The sequence below is a fragment of the Liolophura sinensis genome, chromosome 10, assembly GCF_032854445.1.
Source record: "Liolophura sinensis isolate JHLJ2023 chromosome 10, CUHK_Ljap_v2, whole genome shotgun sequence".
Classification (NCBI taxonomy): domain Eukaryota; kingdom Metazoa; phylum Mollusca; class Polyplacophora; order Chitonida; family Chitonidae; genus Liolophura; species Liolophura sinensis.
Window position 1 is genome coordinate 34643032 of NC_088304.1, and position 19798 is coordinate 34662829.

A 19798-nucleotide genomic window follows, 5' to 3' on the forward strand; every position below is an offset into this window, starting at 1 on the left:
GTAGTTCTGTATATTTGTTATACAACAGCTCTCGTATGACTTGCAGCATTTACCTGTCAGCCTTCATTTGAAAATAGATCTGCCAGCAACCTGCAGATGGTCGTTGATTTCTCCACGGGCTCTGCCCGGTTTCCTCTCACCATAATGCTGGCCGCCGTCGTACAGGGCCTATGAGAGAAGCACGTTCTCTGGAGTTCCGCTTGGGGGCGCTCGCGCATATACCGACATTTCGTGTTAAATTACATGTTTAGCCCTCTGCTTGTGTGTGTTACGTTGCACGTGGTAACAGACTGCGTGTGACAGGTGTAAACCCCCAGGTCAGATTGCCGAATCCAGGCCAGATCTGCTCTGGGTTTTCACCAGTAAGCCAGACAGTCACCACGCCTTACGCTTGTTGTGGGCCGAGCGGTCAGGACGTGTTTTACCAAGATCACAGCCAGTCTTTGTTGATACATTTCACCCAGGTAGGAATCTAACACTTGTGGTCTCAGAACATTTCCCTAAACTGATTTATGTAATTTTTGTTACATATGTACTTCACTGACTTTGCCATATACGACATATTTAGCCAAGTATCTCGGCTGTGATCTTTTGATGGGGGTTAGGCATATATCACAGCCCAGGAGTCGTCCAGGTTAAAATAGTGGTAGTGTCGTGGGTTTCCCCCGGGCTGTGCCCGGTTTCCACTCACCATAATGCTGGCCGTCGTCGTATAAGTGAAATATTCTTGAGTACGGCGTAAAACACCAATCAAATAAATAAATAAATAAATAAAATAGTGGTGTGGTAAAACGGCCTAGCGCTGAGAAACTACGCGCAACAAAAATCCTTGCAAAATGTACCAATACATGCATTAACACGACAAAACCCCAATGAATTATGTTCACCGAGTCATCCTCTGTTTCTCTGCCAAATTTTCCCACATTCTGTAACCTGCTCCCTGCGCTTGCGCATCCGTGGTTGACCTTTCATCAAGTTACTGTCTTTTGATCAGCTGAGTGTCAGTTCTGACAGGCACAAAAAGCCATGTGACTGAGGAGACGCGAATTTGACAGAAGGCTATTGCGCAAAATGACGGAGCCTACAGTTTATGCAAACTTTCAGATCAAATTCGCAGTGAAAAAGGGGGGTTACCTTCGACATCCATTCCATTCAAAATTGGGTACCAAAGGAATTACGGTGCGTGAAGGCCGCGATAGTTTTTGGCCGAAGGATGTTGCATGTACGCCAGAAACAACATGGAGGACAATCCATGTGCCCTGACTGTTAAAATTTGCTGTTGAAAGCAACAGTTGGCAAGTCGTCAGAGTGTCAACTTGAATTAAAAAGAAAGACAACCAGTACGTTGTCGACGCCAGCGAAGAGCCTCTACATGCGGAAAAGAAGAAAAGTGATGCGGCACGTAAAAGAAAAAAGTTGGGCGTGTATAAATTATAATTGATAAAATCCATTATGAAGTGATTGAAGACATAGATAATGCTGCTGCGCATGTGCGCGTCGCTGACCCAGATTTTAAAAACATCCCAGTGGGTGACGACCTGCCACAGGAGAATGGGGATGTAAATGCGAGCTTTCAGAAATGGCGTGCTTTATGTGTATTCAGGACGAATCTAAAGCGCATGCATCGGAACTGAACGGGGTGGGGGGTTGGGGTGGGGTGGGGTGGGAGTAGCTCTTTGTAAACATTATACCGAAATCGGGCGCAGACAACTCAGTATACATAAGCCACCCTTAGATCGAGGTCTCGGGCTAAGGATGTATTATGCACACCTTTTTAAGTAATTTAAGTTATTACTTCTGTTAACCATTCAGGAGTTTGCGTGGTTAGCCACCCAGGATTTAGTGGGAGATACATCCAGGATTTAGTGAGAGATACACACATTCTAAAACGATTGGCTAAATAGATCTCAGGAATTTACACTAAGAAACAGCTGAGTTTCTCCCATCAACCTGTTTACAGTGAAAATATTTGGTTAGCTGTGTTAGTTTGGGGTAAACTTCCACATTGAAGCTATTACCCCATTAAAGTTTACTAGTTCTAAAAAGTGACCACTGTTATTAACGTAATCGGGAAAAGAAGGATTATATGTATCAACGTCTAGCTTCTGTCTGTGTTTAACTAGATAGGCCATCCCCCAAAGCAGATAGTTCATCTTACATTGGTTAAGACATGGTCAAGCCTAATTCCTTTGTTTGAGCTGACCATGCCAGCCTCCAGTACCTACAGGCATGTGTATTGCCTCAGTGTATCTAAGCTAGGTGGCAGCACATCTGGTATGGATTAACTTCTCTTTGGCATCTAATGCCCTTGATGACCCCTGCTGGTTAATCCCATCCTAGCACCCCAGCCTCTATCAGGTGGCTAAATAAGATGGCTGCACCAGCAGTACACACTCCAAATGAAAACAAACTTAGTACAACAGCAACTGCTTGTAACTGTTCTTGTGTTGAGTTATGCATCAGTGAATTGCCCCAGTGAATGGCCTAACATAACACAATCCTCAGAAATTATATATCACTGGAACTTATCACACCTTTGGAGATTTTTTTGAGTCATGTGCACACGTTCTCTATGGCCAGTCAGTAAGCATTTGTTGTTATTGTTGATATATATATAGAGAGAGAGATTTATAGATCTGTAGATCTGATTATTATTGCATACATTAGTCTACACTCTTGATTAGTCACGTGTGTGTTAAATGATCGAAAGAGTAATTTAGGAATGTTATGTTTTGGTTGGAGGTGAAGGTCAGCTGGCATAGACTAGCATGCCTTGTTATATATGAGATATGACCTGGCACCATGAAATGCATTTGTACCCCATCATGTGGATACACTAGGCCATCTAAATTTCTAATGTGAACCTGGCCCTTTGTAAGTCTCGCAACGTACTCGACATTATGTTTACATGCCTCTCTTAAACAGGATACCGGTAACCCTATGACCTTTGGCCTTTCTAGTATTGACTATACTACAATCATTGTTAGCATGATGTCACTTGGTTTCTAGATGCCACGCTTAAACGTTACATGCATTATGGCTTGACTATCAGACTAACCTCTCAACTCCAACCTGCCTTGAACTACATGTATGTGTACAGGTCGCTGTGTATACAAGACCAAGATCACAGCCAGTCTTTGTTGATATATTTCACCCAGGTGCTGTACCGTCAGATCAACGACGGCTTCCACATGGACGCCTGTCCACTTAGCCTGAGGAGAACATTATAAAGAATCTAGCCTACACATACGTCTCACAAAATAACGGCTTTCTAGATTATCCTAATAAAATTTCTATCTGAACTGGGTTGTTGATGCACTATAGATGTCTCCACTCTCAGTTAATACCTTGTAATTTGTTTCTTTTGGGTATAATTTTGTTCTTTTGCTTTTTATACAGTGTAACTATACTCACATCCGCGGAGGTTACCAAGGTAACAAAAAGCTGTGACTTCACTTCTGGCAATAACAAATCAAAACAGTGATCAGGTAAGGATTTTTTGATACATTGTAGAAGAAAGTGAAAGCTGTATGTGATGTTATGGTTCGGTACCACGTAAATGTTAGGGTATATATATTTTGAGGGTTAAAAATTGAGAAATTGAGGCCAATGTAGCCTGTAGAAAATAGGTATGAATTCACGTCATTATTGTGATCGTTATATACGATGGCTCACCAATCTGACATCCCGCCCTCTTGTCAGTCAATCTCCTAGAACCTATTCTACTTGATTTTTCAATTTTCATTTATACAGGTTTTTGGTAATTGTAAGATCACCAAAACTTTTACGATGTATATAGAGCGACTTAAGTTGTTTTTATCCAATTATTCTCAAACAAATGCATTACACAATTACCTACTGGTATTCTGTTTCATGCAAAATGACTAAAAAACAAAAATTAGGTCGATAGTGTGTTTAAAATAGGCCTGCATGTGCACAACAACGATAAACAAACGTTTTCGCAGAAAATAAATTTAACCCTCTTTTATATTCCTGAGTGGGCTCCCAGATACAGCCCAGAAAGATTTATTTTCGCCCTGAGCCATATAGTGCTTGGCGTAAGTACCAGATGAATACAAAAAACTTTGGTCACACATGCACAATACGTGCAGTTGAAGTCCTCCAAACTGAAAATTGCTGGGACACGAATTTGCCCCAGGGATCTGCCCCAGAATGAATAAATGAATGGTTGGAGTTTAACGTCGTACTTCAGGAATGAATTTGCCCATTACTACCCAAGGTGACAAAATGCTAAGACTTCACTTCCAGCAACAAGAAAACAATAGTGGTCATTCTAGGTTATTTTTTTGATATGTTGTACATAAAAGTGAAATCTGCATGTGGTGGTATTTTACTTTCTTACTATTGCTGCCACATGAAAGGGCAAATTCACTACATAAATAATAAGCCGTAAATCGAGCGAAGGGCGCTGCCCATGCGCTTTGAGTATGACCGTTGTGATATCCCCACTTGAGACTCCCCCCCACCACCAACCTCAAAAATAAATATTTATAAATTTCGAGTGGTACTATGCCATACATTCACATGCAGCTTGCATTTTCTCTACAACGTATCAAAGTATCAGCCTAGTGAAGTCATAATATTTTGCTATCTTAGTAACCTCCTAGGGGTGGTAATAACACCGGGCAAACAATTTTCTGTTCTGCCTAAAACAAACCAAATTCTGAAATATTATAACTAGTTGCAAAATAGCGGTGCAAAAATTTACAGGGTATCAAGAACCTAAAATGTCTCTGTGGCATTATCCAACCATCAGTCCGTCACACTTCAGTTCGGAGGCAAATCTTGGAACCCAATTTCTCGAAATACTCGCCTGTAACTTCAACCCTGCTGTGCACGGAATCTCTGCTTGTGGTGTCTTGTATTGTCATTTATGTGAAACGCCGGCTTTATTGTAGGACAAACCCACTTGAAATAAAGCTCAGTTCACACGGCCTGTTACAATGCAGCGGCAGTGTGCTTTATACCTTTCTTCACTGTCGTAAGTACTCATTTGATCCATCGCGTTACACTGTTAACTGAACTGACAAAAAAATTGCCTTCTGTGTAAGTTAACGATTTTTTTTGTTATAGCTCCTTGGTGTACTCCAGGCGATACTTTCTGTGTATTTCTATACCTCTACGAGACCGACAAGTCGATATGTAAATGTGCACAGGTTATTGATCTTGTATTGAAGGTTAACGTGTCATAACGGCGAAGGCAACCTTCAACATTAGGCTTAGGTATTGCGCCGATTTGGTGGATAGATCTCCCGATTGACAGGTGGTGTACCTTCAAGATTCTGTTGATCTCTTGTTTTATTTTGGCGTTTTTTCACATGTCAAAGTGGTTTCCGTTGTGTTTAATTCGTTTCTCGTGTTTTTTTTATTTATTGCTTGGTGTTTACCTCCAATTTTTCGTTCTTGCCTGCATCGTGTTTCTGGGTAGAGGAAACCGGACTTGAGGGAGTGAATCACAGACTGCATTAAGCTATGATGAACAGATGTATGGGGCGTGTTGGTTGTGCTGGTCTGCTTCATGCTCTTGATAGTGGGCTGCATTTTTTGCTCACCATTACGAAGTATGACGAGGTAGTGTGTGAGTGGAGGACCGTGGCGTCAATGTCTGAGAAAACTTTTTGGGTTAAAGTCATCTATTCAGCTAAATGAACTCCCTACCGGCCCTGATAGCAGTTAGAATGTTAGGGCGCTTGCTTGAGGAGCGGTAGATCGAGGGTCAATCCCTCGAGTCCTAGGATCAAGTCCCAGGAAGTTGTAACTTCTTCGCTTGGCGTTCAGCATGAAGGGGATAGTGCAACAAATGGTTGACCCTATCAGTACAATGGCTCGCGCGGGGCGGCATACTTGCCTTCGGAAAGGCGTCTTAATGAAGCAGCACTAGATAGAAGAGCGGTGGAAATCCGTCCTGTAACAATGAGGTACATTACATACACTCTAAGTATTCCCTCGTCGTCATATGACTGACAAATGGTTAAATACGACGTTAAACCCCAACCACTCACTCACTCACTCACTACATAAAGTCGAAAAGTAAAGCTTTTTTGGCTTGTGCTCAGTTTGACGATGATGCTCTGAAGGTCTAGACATCTTAATTCTGAGATTATGTATGCATTTGTTTTAAAAAGCTTTCAGGTGTTAAACTTTACCAAGTTTTATACCCGTTGCCTCAGAGCAATGTGTTGTGTTTGGGCCAGACTTAGTCTCACAGTTTTTACTACATCTTCATGAAACCTAATGAACATTATGAATGTACTTTGATTTATTTATGTATTTATTTTATTGGTGTTTTACGCCGTAGTTAAGAATATTTCAGCATTATGGTGGGAGGAAACAGGGCAGAGCCCGGGGGAAAGCCACGACCATCCGTAAGATTTTTTCAGACCTTCCCATATACGGCCGAAGAGGAAGAATGTACTTGAAAGATGCAGATCTAATAATTCTGAAAGGGTGTGTACCTTTTCTTGAAATTAAGCTAGAACAAGCTGATTTCATTTTTAAACACATAGTGAAGTTTTATGCTTGGGTCACGAATGGTGTTACGGTTCTTTCGCATTTCGTGTTACTGCTTCCTTAGTGTAATGACAACAGCGTTTGAGTAATTCTAGCCATTTCGTTTTTTCTTTCAGTTTTGTCCTTGGACCACATGAATTTCACATTTCACTGGACATGCTGTGGCGTATCTTATGCGTACTTCTTGGTCGAAATGAAGTCAAAGGTGCTGTTCCGTGTTCTCAGACGACACAATTTCCTGACAGGAAAGATAAGACTGGTACTGTTTCGTATTTTTAGGCGACATAGACTAAGGGGTTTCATTGGATTGTCTATCTTGGCGATCATTATTTTACTTTCCATAGTAAAACTCAAACACAAAGTAGGCGAAAACCAAAGCCTCTTGAAATTCCAAGAAATGAACGGTCCCTTAGTGTTTAAGGTAAGTCAGCGATCTCAGTCGTGGGAGGTTTTCACGGAAGGCAACATCCGTCAAACAGGAGCTATTTTCCCGAGGAACTCGAAACCACCAATAACCACCAGGTCTCCTTATTTGATTCCCAACCAGAAGATTTGCTCAGGAATTCTTGCCTTAACTTATGTGATTGTAGTTCATTCTGCACCCAGAAATGTTGACAGGAGATTGAGCCTTCGTCGGACTTGGGCCAATCAGACCCTTTTCAAACACACCAAAAGTCGGACTGTGTTCCTTCTTGGGAGACCAGCAGACCACAGTCTCCAAAAAGGCATTTATGAAGAGAACAACAGGTTTGGTGACATCGTCCAAGGAACATTTACAGACGTCTACCAAAACTTAACATTAAAAGCAGTCCTGGGTTTGAGGTGGATCACGGAAAACTGCCGCCAGGCCAAATTTGTCATCAAAGCCGACGATGACGTGTTTATCAACATCCCTGAGGCCATGGTTCACGTGTTCCCTATATTGGCCCAAAACCAAAGGGAGATAATCTGCCTGGTAGAGCCGCACGGGCCCATTGGCAGGTTACCTGGTCACAGATGGGCGGTATCGCATGAATACTTTAGCGGGCTTAGCGAATACCCAATGCCATTTTGCTACGGATTTGCTACATTTTATACGGTGCGAATGGCGATGGAATTGTTCGAGAGAGCTAAAATCACACCGTTCTACAAGATGGATGATGTTTATGTGTATGGAATCCTGGCCAGTCAGATAAAGGGCGTCACCTGGCGCAATGCCAGAGAAGTGTTCGTCAGAGGAGACTGGGAGCCCGCGTCCAATGTTTTCATCGTGTTCAGAACTGTTCTCGTGAGTTTGTTGCGTTCAGACGAAGACATGCATCAGTTATGGAACCGTTTTCTCTGAAATCAATATTCTAAATGCCCAAAAGCGCTTCACGACCACAAACCGATTTTGTATGGGTTTATATGTATTGTTTCTATACCCTTTTTTGCTCTATGGCAGGATATTGTGTATAATACTGACATGAAGCATGTTTAAACATAAAGTGCTGTGGACAACACTTTATGATATTACATATATTTTCCACGTTGTTTTGATGCTAACTGTAACTGCATATACGGGTAATTGTACCGGATGACGGCTTGAACTGTGTTCTGGACACTAGAGTTAACAGATTTCTGACACTAGAGCTAACCGGATTTACCATGAATAGTCTTCTGTTCTGCTGAATATTCTTCTGTTGGATATTTTTTTTTGTTCTGTTGGATATTCTTCTGTTCTGATGAATATTCTGTGTTCTGTTGAATATTTTTCTTTTGAATCTTCTTCTGTTTTGTTGAATATTCTTCTGTTTTAATGAATAGTCTTCTCTTCTGTGTAATATTCTTCCGTTCTGTTGAATATTCTCATTATTCAGGAGGCTTGCACCGAATAAACATTAAACAGTGTTTAGTATTTTCTGTTTATTTCACCATCGAAACATCGCCAAATGCGTGTGATGTCAGTAAAACTTTCTAGGGTTGATCATGGATCATGGGTTGATCATTGGTAGTACACAACATTACCTTATCAATGACACCACAGTCAATACTGCCAATAGGTTCGCCTTATCGTCACGAATTCGGTGTAATGTCACTTTAACATGTAATGACACTTTTACAGCGCTGTCGTAACACTAGATCTAACGCATTTACCATGGTAACCTATCTCTTACGTATATATCGTCACTATAATTACACCAAGCGTAATTTGTGACATCTGGGTAAAACAGTCCCAGAGAGTTAAACAGGAAACCAACAGCGTGTATTCACATTTATTTTGACAATCCTATGTTACGTGTTTGAGATACTTCCTTTTGCTTCCTCGCGACCTCCTGCTGCACACTGATAAATGTTGCAGACTGCACGCACTACTGCAGAGTAAGCATATGCATAATAGGCATATTTTTCATTCAGTAAATCTACCAGTTTATTGTATTTCCACGGCAGCGTTCGTTGTTGTTTTAGATAGGGTAGTGAGTGCATTCTGCTTTCTAGAGTTAAGTGTTTGTCTAGATATGTTTTGTATCATAAACAGGAGATATTTTCATTGAGTTTTGACTGAGAAGTTTGCAGAATGTGGTAATGAATTTATTTTCTTGTAATTCATTGACTTGGCTAAGCATATTGATTGAATGACTGGGGTGGTACAGTGATTTGAATGGTACATAGCGCTGTTGTATCATAATGTTAAGTAACGTGCTTTGATTATATAAGGTAAGAGTTGTTCCCCCTGAATTGACATTTTTCTGGTTAATCGAATTTGATTAAGCTACACGTATTTTATTACTTTCGTTAGTATGCTAGAAAATTTGAATGCTTGTTTTAGTGGACGATCTTCATGTTACATACCTTCACAAGATATGCGATATAATGACAGTATTTTTTTGTGTGATTGGTATTTAATGTAATATAATGGAGAAATTTCGTTGTTTATTTACATACATACATAATTTTCTTGGTATAATTGACTATTGTTTGATCTAACTACTTATTATATAGTACTGATGCGTACAATGTGCATTTGATTTAACTCCGTATCGCCGTTTTGATATACTGTATTTCTCCATTTTACAGAACTAATAACCAGCTGCCGAACTGATTAACGAACTCTCTGTCACGTCGCGCACGCCGAATAAACTGTTCCTGAAATATTCTCTCCTGAAATATTGGGCATTCAATTGCCCTTCGATTCCATTTTATTACATACAACGCAATGCTTGGCTCTATGCCAAGTGCACATTATCTAGGTCGTGAGATACCCCCATCACGAGAGAGAAAGCGTTTGACTTCTGGACGGGTCTATTGTAGTTCTATGGGTGGATAGAGGTTGTTGTTTACATTGAATAAGCAGACGACAAATATAAACAAAGAACAAAATGGCTATTTTTTCAGTCGGAGCGAACGTTTATTTCAAAGAAGAAAAGGATCAGGTTACAGATAAATTTAAAGGCCATAGGGACGTTTTGAATGCTACATAATAAGAGATAATCAATGGTTTCACGAAAATTTTTTTTTTTTACATACGGACCTGATAATTCTTCTGCGAGTCTTTCTTTCAGCGACCTCTCCTAATCGTCCAGTTGAACACAAATCATGGTAGGGCAATCAGGCCAGATGGGTCACAAAACCATCGGATCCATGATGTCTGATATTTCTCGCGATGCAAAACTTAACCGCCGGTACACGAATCACTGCGTCCGGGCTACGACAGCCACAGTTCTTGCCGATGCCGGGGTTTCTGTGATGGACGTTATGTCTGTGACAGGTCACCGCAATGAATCCAGTGTACGGAGTTATGTCTCCAAACTGGGTGAAACATGTGCACGGGGAACTTTGTAGGCTACAGATGGCGTCATTACAAATTTAAATTGTGTTAGCCATCCATTGTATTTCACAATACAGTAAACGCAAATCATATTCATCCTCATGATACCTTCAACATATAAATTATAATATATTTATTTGCTTACTTATAATAAGCATAAACACATATCTGTGATGTTTTTTATTGTTTTGTTATTTATCAACATTTGTTGAGAAATTAATATTGGATTGAAAATGTGAACTGAAGTGTTCCATTATTTCAACATTCGTTACCCAGTGTTTATGAATTTGATACAGAATGCAACACGACCGCAAAGTATTTACACAAGTAAACCAAATAAAATTCAGTATCAAACTATTGTTAACCTAATTTTGTGTGTTTCAATTATTTTTTTTCGTACTTAACTCAAACTTTAATTACGTTTTAAACAGTTGAGCTCCCCACTTTTGTTGTCGTTTTGCTGATGCCAGAGGTTTCCAGCTCCTTTAGCTCGTTGGACAAAGTTTGGGAAAACTTTTGATCTGCCTGAACTCTCGATGCCAGCAACGCGCGACCTCCCCGGCTCACTGTCAGTGTGGTCCCTGTTTGACACTGTGCCTGTCTTACTGAAGCCTACCCTGATAACAGCGTCTTAACTGAAATATGAAAGCAACCCTGCAGATGTTTTATTTTATAGTGCTATATTTTATAGTCGGAATTGTTTTCGAGAAACAAACGTATTCTTTTTATTATTCTATCCTAATCGTGAAGCACGTCCGTAATATTTAACATCGCATTTTAACAACCCCTGTAGAACACATCATGGTTTCGTCCAGAATTAGATCACGCCCCTATAGAACGTTCGGTTGGACGAAAACAACCTGTCAGGGAAAGTGGGGGCGTTTTTTGCAGTTAATCTGTAACGCAATGGCGTTTTTGTTATAATTACGAAAACATTTTGCTGCTACCAAGGTAATAGAATAGAAATAATGTTCGCGTCAGGGTAGTCTAACGGTAGTTTTACATCAAATCTATGTGGAAGAGTTTACAAATTTTATATTTTTTGTAAATTTTTACAAAATATAAACTCTTCCACATGGATTTGATGTAAAATTACCGTTAGACTACCCTGACGCGAACATTATTTCTTAATTTTATAGCAGTCAGGATTACCCGTCTCAACCATAACGTGCGGCGGGGAGGTATGCTAGGTTTTGGCCTACGCCCAAATCTGGTCCCTAGTTACCGCCCTTGTTCCAACGCTAAAACCAAACCGTTTCGGCAGCCTAATGGTTAGAGCGTCCGCCTCGGAAATCGGGAGACCCACGATGAAACCCGGATCGGGTCATACTAAAGGCTTTGAAAATTTTACTGAGTTGGTTCACAGCACTGAGAGGGTAAAGCAAGAAAGAAGAACTGGCTGGTCCATTGTCAGTATAATGTGACTGCATACCTAGTGTCTTCGACACGACACTTCAGTGGCTGGAGCACCGTGTCACACACCTAATTTTAATGTACGAAATAAACTCCCAAACATGCATATATACAAAACACTAGCCCTGTCCAAGATTTATCAAAAAAATTACTAAGCCTACAACCTGCTCAATAAGATGGCATTAGTATTACTTCTGGCATCTCAATATAAACAGGTAAGCGTAATTAGCTACTATTTAAAGTCAAATTATCCCTATTTGCTAGTTTTGTCACATTCCTTGTGAATTTGTTCTTATTACATGTTATTACATTACTTATTACATTTGATTAGTGCTATACACAATACTAAATTACATATAAGAATATGTAACTTACACGACGTCGGCCGGCATTATGGTAGGAGTTAATCGGATAGCGAGTTGAGAGTATCGAGGCCAAACTTGTTAAAGTTAACTGTGTGCGAGAGACTTACACTGAGGTGCACTGTGTCGGCTATTCGTGCTGTAAACAAGAGGAAATCCTGGTGAAAGTGGATTGAAGAGTTTTACACTAAAACCACGACCGCATCCTTTTTCCTGGAGTCAAGATCTTGTGAGACTTGAAGCTCTACGGGTCAAGCCAAAACCACTTCTGTGCCTAGAAGAAGTCCACATCAAGGTCTCCTAGAGAAGCATAGAGAATCCTCAGATCTTTGGGCAATTTATATTAAGAAAAGCAACAACATGCAAAATACCGGAGAAACAAATATACAAACTTGCTTGCAAATATCATTAAATAGATTAAAGGTGCATTTCGATAGTCACTTGTCTGAAAACGATATCAAGCTCACAAAGTGATTTAACCCATGACGTGAACCATCACGTTCACGATAATCACCTGTTTTAATTTACGTATCATTTAATTAGCGCCATGCTCAAGAATTTTCAACTTGGATGAAAGCGGCTGGGTATATGGGTAGATGAATTAGCAATGTAATCAAGTAAACCACAAACCTTCGGCAGGTACCTGACAAACCTTTTGACATAAATCTCCAGCCTCCCTCCGCCTCCTTCCCCCCAAAATGAAACAAAACAAGGCAGAAGATTGATTCGAGCACATTACCTAATTTGTCAATTCGAATAAAAATTGGCTTAATTTTTGCAGTGAGACAGAGCCAGGAAAAACCTGAGGCAGAGTCTCATCCTGCTATTGCTCGATGCGGGTTGCAAGCCGCTCTCACTGTTGGTGAGACTTGGTGAGACTTGGTGAGACTATCATACTATTGTCGCTGCTCTACTATATATTCCTACATAAACTAAAATTCTGCTGGTGAACTAAGCATCTCCACGGTCTTGTCCCTTTCCACTATGCATTAAACGTGATGACAACACAACATTTTGAGTCATTCTAGGCCAATGACGTCTAATAAATTGCAGTTAACATAATCGCACTTTTTAAAATCTAATTCTTTCTAAAGTTTGGAACTGTGGGTCGTGTAACTTGCTGCTACTTGTATTTAACATTTACTTGAGCTGTTAGAATAAAACCATAACAGAAAACTGAGAGGAGGCCGTACTTCGCTCGTTACGAGTGATCATTTTACCAATTATCACACTAGTGTCGTTGCTCTAGTTTTACTCTCTATGCTAAAGTGTTTTATATTATTCAAGCTCTACATTTAAATACCTAAATATCAGCAACTTGCAAGCCTCTTGCAGAGGGACTTTAACATAATTAAACGTTTAGAGTTACTGAAAATTCTGCGTTGTCATCACATTAAATGAATTACGTGGAGAATTGCGTTTAAGAAACGGACTGATGCACAGGAGGTTTAATGCGTAGATGTACAACATTGCCATTGGGATTAAGCTGGTACATGTACAACATTGCCATTGGGATTAAGCTGGTACATGTACAACATTGCCATTGTGATTAAGCTGGTACATGTACAACATTGCCATTGTGATTAAGCCGGTACATGTACAACACTGCCATTGGGATTAAGCAAAATTGTTTGGTCTCATGAAAATGGAAGATCTGCCTACAACCAGCAGATGGTCGTGGGTTTTTCCCCAGTTCCGCCCAGTTTCCTCTTACCATAATGTTGGCCGCCGTCGTACGGTGTAAAACACCAAATAAATAAATAAATAAATAAACAAATAAAAATAAATAAATAAATAAATAACAAATTGGAGAGACCTCCAACGTATAGGGAATGACCCCTTGAGTATGGCAGTAAACAACAACTAGTCAATCTATCAGTCAAAGTAGATGTTTATGTTACTGATTAGGTACCACTAAGGGACGAACTGGTTTACCCAGAATAAGCGATCAGTGGCGTTCCCTTGAAAGGTCATTTTCATGAAGCATAGTTAGTGTTAAGTAAACCTTAGCTGAGAGCACTTCATACATCTATTACAAGCGTCGTCATTATAGTTAAGGGCTTGCTTAGCTGAGTGACCTTCATGAATCGGGACCGGCCCATATAGCACTGTTGGTAGAGCGTCCGCTTCGGGAGCGGTAGATCCAGGGTCAATCCTGGGTCGATTCACACCTAAGACTTTAAAAGAGAAAGTTGTAACTTCCTCGCTTGGCGTTCAGCATACAGGGGATAGTCCAACGACTGGTTGAGCCTTATCAGTATAATGGCTCGGGCGGGGCGGCATACTTGCCTTCGGTAAGGCGTCTCAGTGAAGCAGCACTAGATAAAAGAGCGGTGGAAATCCGTCCTGCAACAAGGAGGCACATTACATGCACACAAAGGATTCCTTCGTCGTCAAATGACTGTAAAATTGTTAAGTACGACGGTAAACCCCAAGCACTCACTCAATCATTCAAGAAACCGGCCCTGTATTCTTACATGAAGTTTTTTGAAGACCATGACCTATCCGGCACCGCCATCGTGTGACTGGCAAATCCCTGTGTATGGCGATAAACAGTAACACGTTTGGAAGTGGAACACTTCCATCCCAGGGATACTAGGGGACTCTATTTGCAACAAACAGAACCATGAGATCGTCGTTCAAGGGATCTGAACAAATGTGATCAGAGGCTGACTGAAATATATTTGTGTTTAAATGCTAAACAATTATTTAAAGGCCTACGCTAAAGAAGCAGTAGTGAGTTTTAATAGAACTCGGAAAGACACGAACTGTTTCAGATCAACATTGTCATGTATTGTACCAGTATGAACAAGCGAACGTATATAGCCCGCTTTCAGGTGCGGTTCCTTGCACAAAGCAATTGTAGCCGAAGTTGATTGTAACTACCATGACAACATGTGTCTTTAACATGTGTCGCCGCGGTAGTTACAATCAACTTACCCTAGGATCGCTTTGTGCGAGCGGCCTCTGTAATATTCCCGAAACTGAACATTGTCCAAAAAGTACAACTGATATAGCAGTAAAGTTGACTTGATTGGTCAGTTTACGGACAGTGGTTATCATAGAAGCCCACAATCTAGCGTCTGAAAATCCTGATAATTTACCTATATAGAAGAATACAAATAGGGAAATGACGGACAAAACGCCGCCAAAATCTCTCAGTTTTACAGGACTTTCCAGCATTTCTGTTTGTTTTTTGGGGGAAATTAATTGCCATGCTTCCACATGCAGCTTGCACTTTTGTCTACAACATATAAAAAAATTAACCAAGCGCAACAACCATTTTTTTTTTTAGCTGAGATTGTGGGAAGTTAAGTCATAGCATTTTGTTACCTCGGTAACCTCCAGCGGATAGGAAGTAACGCTGGCATAAAAGTTTTCAGTTCTATCCAAAACATACAATATTCCGACATGTTTTAACTAGGCGCAAACTAACAGTACCGAATTTTATAGTGCATCAACAACCTGAAGTGTCTGTGTGGCAATATTATTCAATCAGTGCTCCTTCACTCTTCAGTTCGGCTGAGGGTTAACGAATATTTCTGCTTAGCCTATTCCATCAGCTACACCGGCTACCTAACAATTTCAACAGCCCTCGCGTCATTTCGGAGACGATCTGTCACTGTGAACAGGTTGGCAATCGATACGATTTCCCATCACGGTGTAAGGGGTTCTTTGCTACTTTTAACAATTTGCATGAAGAATTAGATTAAAACCGTGCCTGAGGTAAACTGACAAGAGACAGTGTTTCACCGGTTACGTGTGACAATTTGCCAGCCATCACACTGTCGTTGATGCTCAGAATTTTCTCACTATTCTGTACGTCTTAATTTCATTATATTATTCCATATTTAAAGAGGTTTACGTCTAAATGAGCGGAAGCTGACAGAAGTATATAAATACATACCATACCGTCTGATCCAAATATATTGCTGCAATATGTAAATTCTAACAAACACAGTGGAAATGATCATGCGGATATGTTTTAGATAAGGATTTAGATAAAGTGTTCTACATAATTTGAATGCTTTAAAATGGATGGGCAACTTATTATGCTGTAAATGAGTAATCGTGTCAAAAAACGGGGTTTACCTGCAAAGAACACATTAGATTTCTACTTAATTGTTCGTAAGTAGTATAGTCGCCAGCACCCATTTGGGCCGTAAGTGGGAAGGTCTGTCATCTACCTGCGGATGGTCTTGGGTTTCTCCGGGGCTTTGCCGGGTTTCTTCCCACCATAATGCTGGCTTCGCTCGTATAAGTGATATATTCTTGAGTACGGCGTAAAACAGAAATCAAATAGGTAAATAAGAACCCATTTTTGTCTGTAACCTCCATTGTATGCTGAAAGAGCGTTTAATGGGTTACAGGATGTAACGTACAGCAGTTTATAAGGAAATGAGCTGTACACGATGAAGTGCAAACTCGCTCTGTGAACACCGGATGTTCCCGGGGAGATGCAGCTACACATATATCCCTACCCCTGGCAGATAACAATGTTGGGCTAAACCCACAGCGCGTACACTTATACCTCAATGCGGTCTACTCTTAATATTTGAAGCTCTGACGCTTCAAGGATTTGTAAACAACCTTTATTGTTTACCCACGAGCGGTTTAATTAGTCTCTTGGAAATCAGTATTTCGCCTAATCGCCCTGAACGCCATTTACTCTTCTGTCCATACTGAAAACAATCACAGCTATGGCAAGACGACACAACATCGTGTCTGAGATTTCCAATGACTTTCTCACCTGCCACATTTGTTGGGAAACCTATCAAAAGCCGAAGACGCTTCCGTGTGGCCACTTCTTTTGTCGGGAATGCCTGTACAACTTCTGTTGCACAAGCAGTCGCCAACCAAGCATTTCCTCAATGCCAACGGGTTCCACCATGGGCCTAGTGTCACACAGGGTAGTGCATTGCCCCACCTGTAGAAAAGCAGTTGGGGGAATTCCACTGCAAGGCAGTGTGAGTGACTTTGTGAACTCTCTGCCCGACAATTTCTACGTCAACAGTTTAAAAGATCTCGTCGATCACCATTACCCAGACAGATCTCGGAGCAATAGTGACATGGCCAATGAACGCTGTACTCAACATGCTGATGACAAGTTATTGCCACGCTCCAAATCGGTATCGGATGGAACTGCGGCAGGTACTAATCTGGAACTATCGACGGACGCCAGATGTGGAAGAGTACCGTGCTTGGAACACCCTTCTGCAGCTATCGAGCTATACTGCACTGGACATAATAAAGTGCTTTGTCGTATTTGTCATTACACCACTCACAGTCAGTGCCAGGAGTGTTTGTCCAATAGAAGGAGCCGAGTATCGCTTTCTAAGACCTCGAGTACAGGAAATTCTTGCCTGCTTAAATCAGACTCGCCATCACCTTGCTGTCAAACTTCGGAGGTACATTCACCAACGACAAGCTTTAAGTGTGGATGCCTTCGCCATACAGAAACACATAGAGGACACAAAACATACCCTGCAAGCAAAGTTAGATACAGGTTTTGCATACTTAAAGGACGAACTAGGTAGAGTGGTGTCTGCAAGTGACAAAGATTTGAGCGAAAAGGAAGAAAGTGTTAAAATGAAGGATTCTCTGATAGAGGAATCGATGAATCATTTGGAAATGATCAGCAAAAAAGGCGGGCCTTTGGAATTAGCATCGTTAGTCAGTGTATTTGACATACAACAAGAGCAACAACCAGATGTCTTCTCCAATAGTCATGTAGACGACGAAGAACTTTCGCAGGAAAAACTTGTGTTTGATACTAGCGATTCTGTACGGAGCCTTCTAGGTTCTGAAGAAAATATTTTAGGAAAAATATCTTTGTTGAATAAATCCACAGATCGTACGGAAATAAATGCAATAAAAGCTTTTGGTGCTGTGGCGAGCGATGACCAAAGCGGAATACCATATCGAGCGGTGGAGTATTCAAAATACCGCGAAAAAGTTGATTCAGTGCCAAATACGAAAGACGATTTGTACGAAAAATTGACGATTACATGTCAAGCGAAGGTAAGTGAAGCTAACGTCCTTGAACTGAAGAGAAAGTCAGAGTTTACGCTCGCGATGGAAGGTACCATCGACATGTCTTGTGTGTTGAAAACCGGAGATATCGCAAGCTTGAAATCATCTGAGAAATACGTATTCGTTTGCCGACCTACAGGAACTGTGAGCGGTCGAGTCCTATTGCCTACTGTGCCTTCAGGCCTGTCGCCATGCAAAGATATGAAGAGGAAAGCCAGTTTGGCTGTAACAGGGTATGGTTGTAAAATATACTTTCTCTCCTTAAGCCCAAGACTAAGACTAGTAAATAGTATCCCCACACGGGCTCAGTACACAGGCATATCGCATGTTCCTAAACGTCTTAGCCTCGTTGCACTAGCAAGTTGTGAATGGCCTCCAGCTGTAGACCTCATCTCACTCCAGGGAATGGTTCTAAAGACATTCCGCTTCGGTGACGCTGGCCTTCCAGTGTTTCACGAGCCTCGAAATCTCGCCACCTCGCTAGAATTTCTCTTCGTACCCGATGGCAAAGCCCTTAAAATTCTATCCTGGGACAACGACAAAGTTCGAGTAATCAAAGGGTATGACTGTAAAAGTTACGGACCCACTAATTTCGGTGCCTTGACTTCCGTGTGTTCTGTTCAAGATGTAGTTCTGACGGTTGATTCCCAAGAAGGTAAACTCTATGCATTGTCGTATAGAGACGCTCAATGGATGCTGACAACTGTGCTGGAAGACAAATTCCTCATGGAGGAACCCTGTTCTTTGACAGCAGGAAACAATGCAACTGTCCTGCTGTCAACAGGCCCTATTGTGCGTGTATATGGAGTGAATTGTTTATGTAATGATCCTCAAAGTCTCCTTAATCTAAATCTGAAATCTCCTAAAACGACTCGTGATCAGGTTTTTGATCAGTTTCGAACTCTGTGACATCGTGGATAATTAGAAAGTGACAATCGTTAATTCCAATAAATGAAAGAAGTAAAGAACAATATTATGGCATTCACAATTTACGGGTATCAGCTATCACATACAGTACTCTATTCCTTTTTAGTGGGCGACTAAGATTCCTTTTTTGTAAGGTGCCTACTACGGTTATGCAATAACATTCATATCAAAAGGCTCCTTTTTATATTAGTGATACGTTTTAATGAAGAAGGTAGATGCATGCATGTTTTATGTATACAGTATCTTTTAAGTTTTTTTGTAGACATATAACTCAGGAAACAAGTTCTGATCCAGTCGATTGGGATTCATCTTATAATTTGTCTTTCGTCGCACAGGAAGACATTGATTGTAGAACCTATAGCATTGTTATGAAAAAAGTACAATCACACGATTACCTCCATTTTGATAACATCTTTCAATGATCTGGAATTGTTTTGTGTATTTTGTGTATTTTGCTTTTACCGATACTGTAAACCACCAGACAAATTTCATTCCTTATTTACTGCACCCCTACCCTTGATTTACAGCACCCCGACCCCTGATTTACAGCACTTTGACTGATTATTTGCTTAACATGGTTGTCTCTTAGCATGGAAGTTGGATTTAACAGCCTTAGCTTTTATCTTTTATTTACAGCCGTAAAATAAGGGTATGTATGTTTGACTGCTTAAAGTGGTACAGAATCGGAAATAGGATTTCTTGGGTTAAAGTCAACCTTTAAGTCTTGATCACGTTTGATTGTGCC

The 19798-nt window shown here is 40.8% G+C and overlaps 1 protein-coding gene across 1 annotated transcript; it reads left to right on the forward strand.

The window, feature by feature from the left end:
- The first annotated feature begins 384 nt into the window (after positions 1–384).
- Positions 385–9809, forward strand: LOC135476523 (beta-1,3-galactosyltransferase 1-like). The gene is made up of 2 exons (XM_064756569.1): positions 385–464; positions 6648–9809. Exon 2 carries the CDS (start codon positions 6665–6667, stop codon positions 7853–7855), a length of 1191 nt encoding a protein of 396 aa, XP_064612639.1. The 5' UTR covers positions 385–464; positions 6648–6664; the 3' UTR covers positions 7856–9809.
- Positions 9810–19798: the final 9989 nt, after the last annotated feature.